Genomic DNA, 15000 nt, shown 5'->3' on the forward strand with positions numbered 1-15000 from the left:
TGTCACACACTACACACACTCTCTCTTATTCTCTTTCCTCATCTTTCCATTACGTCCTCTCCCTCCCTCTCTCTTTCCCTCCTTTGTATCCCCCCATTCCTTCCAAACATGGCCCAAGGCACGGAGTCCTCAAGCTGCTTATTATCATTCTCTCCTGAAATGGAGGGAGACGGAGGGGCAGCCATCTTACTGTTGGTACCACACAGACACACACACAGACACACACGCGCACAGGCACACACGCACACGTACACGCACACGTACACGCACAGGCACACGCACAGGCACAGACACAGACACAGACACAGGCACACACAGACATACACACACACAGGCACACACATACACACACAAACAAAAGCACACACGCGCACGTGCACACACACACAAACACACACACACACACGCACACACACACACACACACACACACACACACAGAACCATCTAACTCACAGTGGGTACAGAGAATGATGCAACACCTCCCACCTCCGAATTGTCAGATTCTGAAAGAGAAGAGCTATTTCTGAGAGAAAGAGGGAGAGAGAGGCAGTGTGTGTGTGTGTGTGTGTGTGTGTGTGTGTGTGTACACATATGTGTGTGTGTGTGTGTGTGTGTGTGTGTGTGTGTGTGTGTGTGTGTGTGTGTGCGTGTGTGTGTGTGTGTGTGTGTGTGTGTGTGCGCTCTTACAAGACAGAGAAAAAGACACTGGAGAAAGGAAGTAGGAGAAAGAGACCAAGAGGGAGAGAGGAGAGAGAATAAAGGATAGAAGAGAGAAAAAGAGAGAGAGAGAGAGAAAGAGCACTGTACCAGCGCTGTTTGGCTAATAAAGAGTGACTCCCATTGAGTTCTATTGAATCACAGGAGACAATGGTTGCCTCTCTCTCTCTGTGGGACAGAAGTGGATGTGGTTAGAGATGGAGGACTTCTACAGCCTCCTCTCTGCTCGGCTGCTAGTAGACCTAATGTGATTAGAACATAGTCAGAGAGAGGGGGAGAGGGAGAGAGGGAGGGAGAGAGGGAGAGGAAGAAAGAGGGGGCTGGACTGAGATAGGGTGGGAAAGAATGCAAGAGAAATGGAGAGACAGGGTCAGAACATGAGAGAGAAGGAGAGAAGGAGAGAGGGGGAGGGAGAAGGAAAAGGAGCGTTTGAAGAGGGAGGTGGAGAGAGAGGTGAAGAGACGGGAGGAGGCGGGAGCATTTTAAGCTCCTCCCAAAATCCCACTGCACTTCAGATGAACCTGAGGAGGAGGAGAGAAAACAAACCCCTTTCTCTCTCTTTAATCCTCCCTCGTTTTCTCTCTCTCTATCCCAGCCTCTCCCCCTGTCTCTCTCTCCCTCATGCTGTCTCTCCCTCGCTCTCTCCTCTCTCTCTCTCCTCCCTCTCCCTCTCTCTCTCTCTTCCCTCTCTCTCTCTCTGAACAGGAAGTGGTATGTGGGTCAAAGCACATATGCTGAGATGTGCATATAGAGGAGAGCTAGAGCGGTGACCCAGGTCTTCTACACGTCTTCTACACGCCTCACGTCTTCTACACGTCTTCTACACGCCTCACGTCTTCTACACGTCTTCTACACGCCTCACGTCTTCTACACGTCTTCTACACGCCTCATGTCTTCTACACGTCTTCTACACGCCTCACGTCTTCTAAACGTCTTCTACACGCTGTGAGTCACGTCTTCCTTCCATGTTTTCTCCTGATCGAAGGTTAACCCAGAGCTTTGTCCCGATATCTTCCTGCCTGCCTGTGTGTGTGTGTGTGTGTGTGTGTGTGTGTGTGTGTCCCCGCTAGGCCAGAGCAGTAGATAAGGAGTAATAAAGGCCAAAGCAGCAGATAAAACAGTCGTAAACCACTCCACCCTGCCCTGGCCTAAAGCCACCCTAGCCACTACATAACTCCATGAGGAAACGTCAGGATATTCAAACATAAACAAGCTCCCATCTCAACTGCCGTTCCTGGCAGACCCCCAGCCCTCAACCCCGCCTGCCCCCCGGCCCCCCCAAGGCCCCCCGGCGCAGAATAGCTGGAGTGTTTATTTTACACAACGGCTGAACGAGGAGAAAAGGAGGCCTTTCAAAAGCCCTCCACTCAGACATAAACTGGTGTAGAACATCTCCAGCACGTGTGGCGCTGCAGTAGGAGTTAGTGTCATCGCAGGACACCTCAGTACAGCTGGAACTCTCGCTCTCCCTCTCTCCCTCTCTCCCTCTATCCCTCTCTCCCTCTATCCCTCTCTCCCTCTGTCCCTCTGTCCATCGTCAGCGTTCCTTATCGCTCTTCTCCCTCTCCCTCCATCGTTCAGGTCCTAACTGAATGTGGCTGTAGTCATTCTGTTCAGGCATACCTAGGGCCACCTCTGAGGCGGGGTCCTGGAGGACGGACGCTGGTGTGGTCAGACGTGAGGTGAACCTTGATACGATACACAAGAGGAGTGTGTGGAGCGGAAGTGTTGACACACACCGAGTTCTTCTTCAATGCGTACTGCAGGAAATTGTTGTGAAACATCCAGTGTGTATATGCGTGTGTGTGTGTGTGTGTGTGTGTGGGTGTTGATGAGTAAGACTTAGTGGGTGGTAGCGGAAAGAGACAGACTCATGCTTCGGGAAGCATCATCATCATCATCACTTCATCATCATGACTTCATCAAAGTCCTTAATCACCAAAGTCTTCATAATCTCTCTCTCTCATTTGGGTGAGGGAAGGAGGTAGCCATGTGTCTCTCTCTCTCTCTCTCTCTCACACACACACACACACACACACACACACACACACACACACACACACACACACACACACAGCTTTATCCAAAGCTCTACAGCCTGTGGATAAAGCAGCCCTGGGCATCAAGTGAACCCTCGTCAGCTCTGAACACAACCTCAGCTTTGTGGCATGAGAGGAAAAACCCTGAAGAGAGCGAGGGAGGGGGGGGAGAGAGAGAGAGAGAGAGAGAGAGAGAGAGAGGGAGAGAGGAGAAGCCATGCACTCATAAGACAGGTACCAATGGCCATTTTAGGAGGGAAAATATTGACTTGTGAAATTGGGGAACGAGTAGAGGGGGGGAAGAGGAGGGGAGAGGAGGGGAGAGAGGGCTTGAGGTTTGTTTTGGCGTTCACAGCTGTCCAGTGTTTGTGTTTGGGTCTCGGATTAAGACATAAAGCTCCAACTTCAGATGCAATAAAACTCCGCTTGGGCTCCGTCCCAAATCTACATGAGCCTTAACGTGGCCTTGGAGTGTTTACGGTAAACAGAGCTGGATTTAGGGGGTCATGTACTCAATGACTTACAGTATTCTGTGGTCCAGCTTCTTCCCTAGTCTGGCCTGGACATGGAGTCAGTGATGAGAGGTGATTTATGTTTCTCTACTGCAGTAATATTTCTTATGAAGGAAATTACTCGCTATAGATTCTACCGAGGGACCATCAAGTCATGAACAGGGAAATAAAACATCTACAAATGATGATCCACTTAGTCATCAACAACTCGCGAACTCAGCACTACACACACACACACACACACACACACAAACACACACACACACGCTTACCTCTGTGACGTCCATGACCTTGATGGCCGCCAGCTGTCCGGTTTTGACATGTCGCCCCTGGAGACAGAGAGATAGAGAGAGAGAGAAACAGACGGATGAGTTAGAGAGTTCAATAATGTCTTGATTATAAAACAGATAAACATGAGTGTCATCACATCTTCTCAACCCTGAAAAGCAGAACTAACCTCCTGAGTAGAAAATCAGTGGAGGTAGAAATCGGAGGAGGGGCTCATTGTATTCCATGGAATGGAATGAGGAATGGTGTTAAACATGTGCAGCCCGTCCTCTGATTTCTACCTCCACTGGCCTCCCCTGGTCTCAGTCGTACTGTACGTATAGTGTTCAAGTGGTTAATAAACACATGGTTGTGTTGTGGTCAACATTACAAAACACATGGTTGTGGTCAACATTACTAAACACATGGTTGTGGTCAACATTACTAAACACATGGTTGTGGTCAACATTACTAAACACATGGTTGTGGTCATCGTTACTAAACACATGGTTGTGGTCAACATTACCAAACACATGGTTGTGGTCAACATTACTAAACACATGGTTGTGGTCATCGTTACTAAACACATGGTTGTGGTCAACATTACTAAACACATGGTTGTGGTCATCGTTACTAAACACATGGTTGTGGTCAACATTACCAAACACATGGTTGTGGTCAACATTACTAAACACATGGTTGTGGTCATCGTTACTAAACACATGGTTGTGGTCAACATTACCAAACACATGGTTGTGGTCATCGTTACTAAACACATGGTTGTGGTCAACATTACTAAACACATGGTTGTGGTCTTCATTTATTCACTCCTGACTATGAGTGAAACTTGTTTCTACAGTGTCGTCATGGACACAGACTACCGCACCACAGAAACACACACACTCACACACACTTAGACCACGCTGTAATGTTAAACTATTCAACAGCTATCATGGCCACTCACACACACCCACACATACACACACACACACACACACACACACACACACACACACACACACACACACGTCTCGTCTCTAAGACAGCACACAACAACCCTGTCTGTGTGTACCTCCGTGTGCCTTGGGGCCAAAGGTGACAATGACATTCCTTAGCTCCAGACAACTCTGCCCTGACAGACTTCAAACAGCAGAGGAACACAGACCTTCTGACAGGTGTCATTAACATGCCGAGCCAGGGGGACAGTATAAACACCCTGCTAGGGTTACCTCACACTGGTGACACGACCACACACACACACACACACACACACACACACACACACGCGCACACACACAACATGACATCATCTCTTTACACAGGAAGCAGCCGAGGAGAGAGGTGGGGGTAAACCCCCCTCGACTGCAGTGAGACTCTCTGCCAGACAGGGAGGGTCAGTCAGGGGGGGGTGTGTGTGTGTGTGTGTGCGTGTGTGTCTAGGGTGGTGGTGGGGTTTTAAGACTGCTGCAGGATTGGGTTTCTTTTGTCTGAACCGGGCCTGCGACACCTGAGCTGGACCACCCGTCCCCCGTCCCCCCCTGTCTCCCCTCTGCGTCTGTCTGAGATGGGGCAGTCCGGGGGCTGAGTGATGAGGGATTAACCCATTTGGGCTCAGCCAAGGGGGGGTTAATGAGGGGGTCAAGGCTTGGCAGGCTGGAGAGATCTACCAGTTAGTACACTGGGAGCTGGAGCTGAGACAGACTATATACATATGAAGGAGAAAGAGAGGACAAGAACGAGAGAGAGAGAGAGAGAGAGAGAGAGAGAGAGAGAGAGAGAGAGAGAGACAGGGTATGCTTTCCCTCCACCTCCTCCTCCTCCTCCTCCTCTCCCAGAATATTTCAGTCCTCCACGGCGTCCCCTCTCAGAGCCGTCACCATGACGATTCGTACTCCCGCTGCGTTTAACGAGGCGGGTAGAGTGGCAGGTGTGTGTGTGTGTGTGTGTGTGTGTGTGTGTGTGTGTGTGTGTGTGTGCTACTTGGCCCACTAAAAACAGGAGCCCGATTAAAAAGCTGTGCAGAGACGCCCCACTGAGGGCAGGACCTCAGCCAAGCAGAAAACAACCCTGTTCCCTCCCAACCACAGGACCCCACAAGGACCCCTCCTGCTGCCAGACTGCCACACCCTGGGGCTGCCCGTCGATATGCCTGACCAGAAACACCAATAAAATCAATAAAACCCCATAGAAGACCCCCCAAAATCCCCCCCCCCCCCCCCCCCCAACACAATTTCAAGTGTATTTTTCCAACAGTAGAATTAGCTACAACAAGCAGAGTAGCCAGAACACCCTCTGGGGTATCTGTGTGTGTGTGTGTGTGTGAGTGTGTGTGTGTGTGTGTGTGTGTGTGTGTGTGTGTGTAAGACTAAGTGGGTGGCAGCAGCAGAAAAGAGACAGACTCATGCTTAGGGAGGCAGAAATCGAGGACGGGGCTCATTGTAATGCATGGAACGGAATGAGGAACGGTATCACGGAAACCTTTCTACCTCCACCAGCCTCCCCTGGTAGGACCTAAAACACCCACCCAGGCAGTCAGTTAGAGATATGGTAGGTCTGACTATCACACAGGGCTATGCTCGTTAAGACTGAGTGTGGGTATACTGGGTATGAGGGGGTCTTGTCGAGTAAGGGGGAGGGGGGGGGGTTCTCTCTGTCTGTCTGTGTGTGTGTGTGTGGAGCAGGGGGGGGGGGGGGGGGGGTAATCTAGAGATCTGTCTAAAGGCTGGGAGGATTAAAGCCCTACCACCCCCCCCCCCCCCCCCCCCCGGCCCCTGGCCACACACGCACACGCAGACACACACACACACACACACACACACATACACTCATTGTGTAATGGCTTGTCTGAGGACTAACAAACGGCTTGTGCTATTGAGAGCACTCTGTCTCACATGTACCTAACTTTTAACTGTGTGCTCTCATGCTTTCAGGGGTATGTAATGGACTAATTTGGCAGCGTGTGTGTGTGTGTGTATGTGTGTGTCTCGTGTGTGTGTGTCAGGGGGAAATGGATGAGTCAGCATTGCTGATATAATGGGCACCATGCTAGAGGAAGATGGATGCCGCCGTTTAATGGAAGCTGATGGAGGTCGACCACTGTGCTCTCTGGCCAAACACCAAGGCTCTTTCTCTCTCTCACACACACACACACACACACACACACACACGACAGCATACGCACACATACACACACGACAGCATACACACACACACACACACACACACACACACGACAGCATACACTCTCTCTCTCACACACACACGACACACACACAAGACAGCATATGCACACACACTCTCACACGACACACACACACACACAACCACACACACATCTGTATGTAAAAACATGCACACATTTCTACACCTCGTCAAGCAGTACTCTAAACCTGTTCCTTATTCAGTCTGGCCTTTTCCCATTACCTTGAGAATCTATACAACACATCTCCTCTCTCACAAGGCTTTTTAGCAATTTGCTGGTTCAAGTGTCGTGTGTAAGAGTCTGTGAGAGATGCAGAGGGGGAGAAGTGGGGGAGGCGGAGGAGGACAGCGAGATAGAGAGGGCGGGAGGGAGGGGAGAGGGATGGAGGGAGAGAGAGAAGAGAAAAGAGGCTAAGGGCCAAGTTTTCCTGCTGATCTAAGCGTTTACCCAACAGAATCTGGGGAGAGTGTGACGACTCAAAGGCTTTATCATTACTGTGAGTCCCAACTTCCCAGAACCACACACACATGCACGCGCGCACACACACACACACACACACACACACACACCGAGGGTGAGTGGGTGCATATGGTAGAGCTGGTGTGGGTGCCTGTGACATCATGACAGCCAGTGATGAATACCCATCTCCAGTGTGTCAGCTCCTGGCTACTGCATACACCTACTGTGTGTGTGTGTGTGTGTGTGTGTGTGTGTGTGTGTGTGTGTGTGTGTGTGTGTGTGTGTGTGTGTGTGTGTGTGTGTGTTCTCTCAGGAGGTGAGAAAGGTGACCTCAGACCACAGACAGCAATCACAGGTGGCTGGCACTATGACATCATCATCTTCTCAGATTTCTCTTTCAGAGGGAGAAACAGACACAGACACACACACACACACACACACACACACACACACACACACACACACACACACACACACACCTCTAAAAAGGAGGAAGGAACAAACACCCCCGCTTTATGAGTATTACTTCAGTCTGTCGGGTTACTTCCCCTTCTCATGCCCTTTGACCTCTACCTCTCTGCTTTAACCAATCACGTACCACCACAGGAATAATGGACTGACATTCTTACTGGCTGCCCAGACAGACAAACAGGATGTGGATGACTGTATCATAACACTGACAACTACTATATGGGAATAATAACAGAAATACATCTTAATAAAAAGACAACAAACTGTCCTCTACAATGGCCATTTTGAAACCCTTGGACAAGTCCTAATCGTCTTTAACAGCGCCCCTTCCTTCGCCTATCCGACATCATAAAGGAAAGGAGAGGTAGTAATGAAGCTGTCCTAGACCATTGGGACTTGACCTCTTGAGTTCATCAGGTGTGCCCCCCATAATCCTTCTGGCAGCCTGACCTCTGACCCTGGCACACTAGGGGGTTAATCTGGTGCTCTCATTAAAGGGCCAAGAGCACCATTTGGCTTCCTGTCCCCTGTCCCCCCCCCAACAGCGAATGGAGGCACTAGTAGAAGCTACAGTAGAGAGGTCTTAAGTTATGCCATAACCGTTGGGTAGAACACACAGGACATCTCGATCTCTACCAACAAACACACATGCAGAAGCTTGGTTGGGCGTTAATATTGTTTGTATTGGATTTATTGCTTTATGTTGTTTGTATTCTTATTGTTGTAAAGCACTTTGAGACAATTGACTTTGTGGAAAGCGCAAATACAAGTAAAAAGTACAAATGAACTTGATTGATTGATATGCTGGAGGACACTAAATAGCTCTCAAATGGTTGTGTTTTGAACTACATTGACCCAGCAACAACAAGAGAGCACAGGAGAAGAACGCTCTGAGACAGTGGTGGGAGAGGAGCAGAGGAGAGAGGGAGCAAGAGGAGGATAAAAGGACTGAGATGGTAAAGGGTGCGTGTGTGAGCTAAGTTTATAGGGTGTGTGTGTGTGTGTTTATGTATGTGTGTGTGTGTGTGTGTGTGTGTCAGTGTGTGCGTGTGTGTCAGTGTGTGTGTGTGTGTGTGTGTGTGTGTCTCTCCCTCTCTCTCTCTCAGGAAGATGAAGGCCAGATAAGATGGGGAACAGAGAGCTGCACTTCCCTGAGGAAATGCCAAGAGAGTAGAGTCATCCTGGAGCAACACACACACACACACACACACACACACACAGACACACACACAGGTTCACATATTAATGCACGGCACATACAGATATACACATACATGATGTCCTCACATATACATTTGTGAGAGTCTATTTCCCCTCACACACACGTAGGCCTAATAAACACAATGAACTCGCACACCACCATGTTATTCATCTAGGCAAATAACACACCCATCTACAGTGTGTATAGCTTCACTCAAGCCTAATCTAGTGTTTGTGTGCCCACGCCTGTGTGTGTGTGTGTATGTGTGTCCAGCAGAGCTCCAGTCCTGCACCTGGCCCCTTGTCCAGTCCCCCAAGCCAAGAGGGGTGCAATAAAGAACCCCTTGTCCAAAATCAGGACACACACACACACACACACACACACACACACACACACACACACACACACACACACACACACACACACACACACACACACACACACACACACACACACACACACACACACACACACACACACACAGGGCTAACTGACCATGCAGCTTACTAAAGCAGTATTCAGCTAAGCATAGACTCTCCAGCATTGTTAGCTGCTGTAGCGTTAACATGCTAATGGGTTTATAATTGGGCTTTATGGATCTAACAGCCAATAATGCATGACATGCTAGCTATGCTAATCATTGAGTTTGTCGAGATTTTTCACAGCTTAGGGCAATTTGAGTTCAGATCCATATTGTATCCACACATACACACACACACACACACACACACACACTCACACACACACACACACATTAGGGTGAGATACAACAGCCGCAGAGCTATCCAGCCACTTCCCACACACACCAAGCAGGGAGGAGAAGACAATAGCACAAGAGCAGAGGAGGAATTAATGTAGAACCGCCGCATTCCAGACACTCACACAAACACTCACACTCACACTCACGCTCACGCTCTATATGAGGGATGCACTATGTAGAGAAATGCAGAAGAGAGAAGGGAGTGGGGAAATAGATGGTGGAAAAGATGGGTTTTGGGTTCTGTTATCTGTGTGTGTGTGTGTGTGTGTGTGTGTGTGTGTGTGTGTGTGTGTGTGTGTGTGTGTGTGTGTGTGTGTGGATACAATATGGATCTGAACTCAAATTGCCCTAAGCTGTGAAAAACACACACACACACACACACACACACACGCACACGCACACGCACGCACACGCACGCACACGCACGCACACGCACACACACACACACACCACGTGACCATGGAGCACTTAGGAGTGCCCTAGCGCTATAAAAGGGAGTGCGATGTAGAGTCATGTGGAGTTGGAGAGGAGTTGGAGAACGCTACTGCTGCCTCTCAATCAGGGAGGAGGGGGGAGAGAGAGATGGGGGGGCAGGGTGTTGTGTGGTAGGATCGCCCTGGAGACCATAACAGTTAGTCTACAGTATGGTGCCTTGCCTTCTTTGCTCGTATCACTCTTCCAATTACACACGTCCTCCCTCTCTCGCTCTCCACATAGAGAGAGAGAGAGAGAGAGAGAGAGAAGGAGAGAAGGAGAGATGGGTGGATGAATGGCCGTGTTAGGCCAGAGGCATGTGTGAAATGGGTAGTGGTTTCAGATTTCCACTCGATGATGGTGTGAAATGGAGTTGGTTTTAGAGGTAGAGATGCTGCTTTCCCTCCCTCTCCCTCTCTCTCTCTCCCTCCTCCATCCACAGAGAGAGGGAGAGAGTTGTGGTGTGGTCTGCCTGGCTGTTTGAACAGGGAGCTCTGTGTAAGTAGGCCAAGAAAACAGCCTCGCTCTAGAGGGAGAAAGGGAGCGAGGGATGGAGGGAGGGATGGAGGGGTGTGGGAGTCCACCCGGTCAATAATAAACCTCTATTGATCTCTCCACTGCAGCTGAGGCTAGTCAGAAGTAGTATCGCCTCCTCTGTACACTGATAGGAATCTGCCCTTACGCACACACACACACACACACACACACACACACACACGATATCAATTAACAAATGCACTTAATAAGAACTGGAAGATCGCAAAGACCTAAGAATGATGGAGTGTGTGTGTGTGTGTGTGTGTGTGTGTGTGTGTGTGTGTGTGTCTGTGTGTGTGTGTGTGTGTGTGTGAGTGTGTGAGTGTTGCATACTCTGTGATGAAGTAGTTGTACATTCTGGGCACTGGGACAACTTTCCATCCCATCAGGGAGCTAGAACTACCACCCCAGTTTAGCTGCACCAAGACCCGAGGTCCAGTTACACACTATGACACAGAGATGGTTTATAGATACAACATCAGACAGGTTCTAATCAGTCAGCACCCAGGTCGCTGATACATGCTAACTCACCTGGCTTCACTGGATAGTGCTCCATGCTAACTAAATAACCATGCTTCACCCTGGATGGTGCTACATGCTCACTAAATCACCCTGCTTCACCCTGGATGGTGCTACATGCTAACTAAATCACCATGCTTCACCCTGGATGGTGCTACATGCTAACTAAATCACCATGCTTCACCCTGGATGGTGCTACATGCTAACTAGTCTAAATACTAGCTTCTAAAAACTAGCTTCCTTCCACTGTACACGCTAGGGAGAGACATTGTAAACTCTGATGAACGTATGTATTTTTATTTGGTATATGAGCCAGGTCAAGGCTATCTGAGCAAGAAGCTGGGAGAAATACTGCTCCACTGTGGATTCCATGCTCTCTGAAGTGTACAGACAGACAGACAGACAGACAGACAGACAGACAGACTCCTCACCCATCCACCCATATATCCATCCATTCCCTCCTCCCCTCATTCCTCCTCCCCTCATCCCTCCTCCCCTCATTCCTCCTCCCCTCATCCCTCCTGCCCTCATTCCTCCTCCCCTCATTCCTCCTCCCCTCATCCCTCCTCCCCTCCTCACATTCCTCCAGCGGGCCTTTGAACCAGGGATCACCAGTAACAACACCCAAAGATGGAGGAGAGACTGGGGCAGGCCAACTCTCTCTCTCCCCCAGTCCCCCCTCTCCTCTCTCTCTCTCTCCCACAGTCCTCCCTCTCCTCTCTCTCTCCCCCAGTCCCCCCTCTCCTCTCTCTCTCTCCCACAGTCCCCCTCTCTCTCCTCTCTCTCTCTCCCCCAGTCCCCCCTCTCCTCTCTCTCTCTCCCCCAGTCCCCCCTCTCCTCTCTCCCAGTCCCCACTCTCCTCTCCCCCAGTCCCCCCTCTCCTCTCTCTCTCTCCCAGTCCCCACTCTCCTTCTGTACACCCCCCCAGTCCCTCATCTCCTCCTGGGCCTCTCTCTCTCCCCAGTCCCCCCTCTCCTCCTGCACCTCTCTCTCTCCCCAGTCCCCCCTCTCCTCTTATCTCTCCACCAGTCCCTCATCTCCTCTCCTCTCCTCTCTCTCCACCAGTCCCTCCTCTCCACCTGCACCTCTCTCTCCCCAAGTCCCTCCTCTCCTCTCCTGTCTCTCCATCAGTCCCTCCTCTCCTCTCCTCTCTCTCCCCCAGTCCCTCCTCTCCTCTCCTCTCTCTCCCCCAGTCCCTCCTCTCCTCTCCTGCCTCTCCATCAGTCCCTCCTCTCCTCTCCTCTCCTCTCTCTCCACCAGTCCCTCCTCTCCTCCTGCACCCCTCTCTCTCCCCAGTCCCCTCTCTCCTCATGGGCCTGACGGCCAGGCCTGAGCCCCTAGATAAAGCTCCTCCAAGCCCTGAATACACACAGGGATTAGCTGCTGTCCGATGCTGTTATCCATGTTATTACTGAGCACTAGCGTCTGTGTGTGTGTGCGTGCGTGCGTGTGTGCACCCGTGTCCATGTGTATGTGTGTGTGTGTCCATCTGTGTGTGTGTGTGTGTGTGTGTGTTTGTGTGAAGCACGTGCGTGTTCCGTGTGTGTGTGTGTGTGTGTGTCTGGAGCATCCACTCCGTCCTGTCACATCCACCTCATCGAGAGGCAAACTGATGGCTTTATAATATCACAGAGTGATTACTGTGGATCCAGGCTGAGTGAATAGGAGATAGGAATCAGAGAGTACATCAAACAAACGCAGCCGAGAGCTTACGTAGACTAACATGAGGTCACGAGGCAAACAATGATGATTGAGAAGCTACAAGCTAAAGCCACGAGATGCTAATCAGATTGTATAGTTCTAACTAATACTGCAACAAATGGCCATGCTCAAAGGCCCTTCCCATACCAACACAAGATCGAAAACAATTATGATTTGGAGGCTGAAGTTACAATAGATGTGAATTAGATGCATAATCCAGAGCTCTAATTAACAAACTAACTAACTCAATAAATTACGAATTAGCTAGCTAGCTAACTAACTAACTAACTAACTCACTAACTTACTGATGAGCTAACTAACTAACTAGCAATGCAACCAAATGCCATGCTCAAACGGCTTCCCCTGCCCACAATAGAACTTCACAGTTCAACTGTGACCTCTGACCCGGTTGTGTATGTAGTATAAGAGGGGTTACTTTACAGACAGGAAGTAGAGATTTCTGGTATCCTGAGCAGATAAGTATAGAAACAGCCTATGTACAGCTGGCTTGGTGCCAATGTAACACACACACACACGCACACACACACACACACAGTGATTTTAAGGTCTTATCTCCTTGTACCCCATAGTGCCCTGTGCTTCAACATCAGAGGAGGGTCGTTGGTTGTTTACATACGGCTGGTAAACAGAGAGGGTCAGACAGAGGACAGGCAAGAGATATGAGAGAGATATGTGAGAGAGAGAGAGAGAACATATTTAAAGAAGGAGAGAGTAATGGAGCGAATCGAGGAGTGGAGGGAGGCTACCAGTTGCTGAGGTACATTTATCCACTAGCAGGGGTCAGATATGAGAGGAGGAGGCAACAGAGAGAGAGAGAGAGAACAAAATAAAACAGAGAGAAAGACAGGGAAAGAATACAGAAGAGAGGGGAGGTTACAGTTGCAGAGGGACAGGCCTATCTACCCACCAGGACATGGGGCTATAGAAGGTCTGTCTAGACCAGGGCATGGGGCTATAGAAGGTCTGTCTAGGGCATTGACAGGCATAGACAGGGAGAGTGAGGCCGCGGGGAGGGGGGGACTGAGGAGAGAGAGAGAGATGGAGAGAGGGGGAGAGAAAGAGAGAGGGAGAGAGAAAGAGAGATGGAGAGCGAGACAGAGAATGAAAAGAGAAAAGAGAGAAAATAATAAAAAGAATAATGAATAGAAGGGGCTATAGAATCTAGACCAGGGTATTGGACTATAGAACCGGATTAAATCCAACCTGGAACCGACGCTACGGTTAATTACAGGGGGGAAAGCAGGCTAAAGCTTTAACTCAATTAGCTTGTTAGCGGGAGTTCTCTGTGTGAGCTATTAGCCTCTCTGCCCTCTGAAACAAGTGGGGAGCGCTAAGGCTATGCTAGGCGAGGCTGCTCTCATTAGAAGGTGTAGCGGAGTAGGCTAGCTTTGGGTTCCGCTGGTGTGATTCTGATGCTAATGCGCTGTCAGAGAGTAACATCAGGATTCATGATCGAGGTTCTGAGGAGTAGAGATTCTTTAGTAACGTCCCACTGGGGAGGAAATAGAACCCAGGGTTCTCCCCAGGATTATTGAACAGCGCTGCGCTGGATTGCATTATCAAAACCCGACTCGTGTTTATTCAAAATGCGCCCAAAAAAAAAATTGGAGAACGGGATCATTGTAATGCAAACACCCATTCCTCATTCCATTCCATGCATTACAATGAGCCTGTCCTCCGATTTCTACCTCCAGTGGCCTCCACTGGTCTACAGCACACAATGAGAGATTTTCAGGCATCAACAGATCCCCCACCAGAAGTACAGAATCCCCACCAGTTGTCATAGCTACCAGCCAACTGCACCGTATGAATACAGCACATGCCTGTGGTTCTAGTCTGACATGGCTCTGTGTGACTACACACATGTGCCAATAGTAATCAGCTGTGTGTGTGTGTGTGTGTGTGTGTGTGTGTGTGTGTGTGTGTGTGTGTGTGTGTGTGTGTGTGTGTGTGTGTGTGTGTGTGTGCCCAACCAGCAGCCTTGTTAGTATGTGTGTGTGTGTGTGTGTGTGTGTGTGTGTGTGTGTGTGTGTGTGTGTATGAGTGTGTGTGTGTGTGAGAGAGAGAGAGAGAGCAGCCAATGGCCTACTTTCCCTGGCTAGTGATGCAAGAAGAACA

The 15000-nt window shown here is 49.7% G+C and overlaps 2 protein-coding genes across 4 annotated transcripts in view; one reads left to right on the forward strand and one right to left on the reverse strand.

The window, feature by feature from the left end:
• Positions 1 to 15000, forward strand: part of arhgap20 (Rho GTPase activating protein 20) — a 243720-nt gene that overhangs the window by 200348 nt on the left and 28372 nt on the right. The gene's annotated exons all lie outside the window — the stretch shown is intronic.
• Positions 1 to 15000, reverse strand: part of LOC310813272 (mitogen-activated protein kinase kinase kinase kinase 4-like) — a 65924-nt gene that overhangs the window by 34506 nt on the left and 16418 nt on the right. For all 3 annotated transcript variants that reach the window (XM_083682138.1, XM_083682139.1, XM_083682137.1), the window contains exon 3: positions 3543 to 3599. In XM_083682138.1, the coding sequence (XP_083538264.1) occupies positions 3543 to 3599 (57 nt within the window). The remainder of the gene's footprint in view (positions 1 to 3542; positions 3600 to 15000) is intronic.

Source organism: Argentina silus (genome assembly GCF_951799395.1).
Source record: "Argentina silus genome assembly, chromosome: 12".
Taxonomy (NCBI): Eukaryota; Metazoa; Chordata; class Actinopteri; order Argentiniformes; family Argentinidae; genus Argentina; species Argentina silus.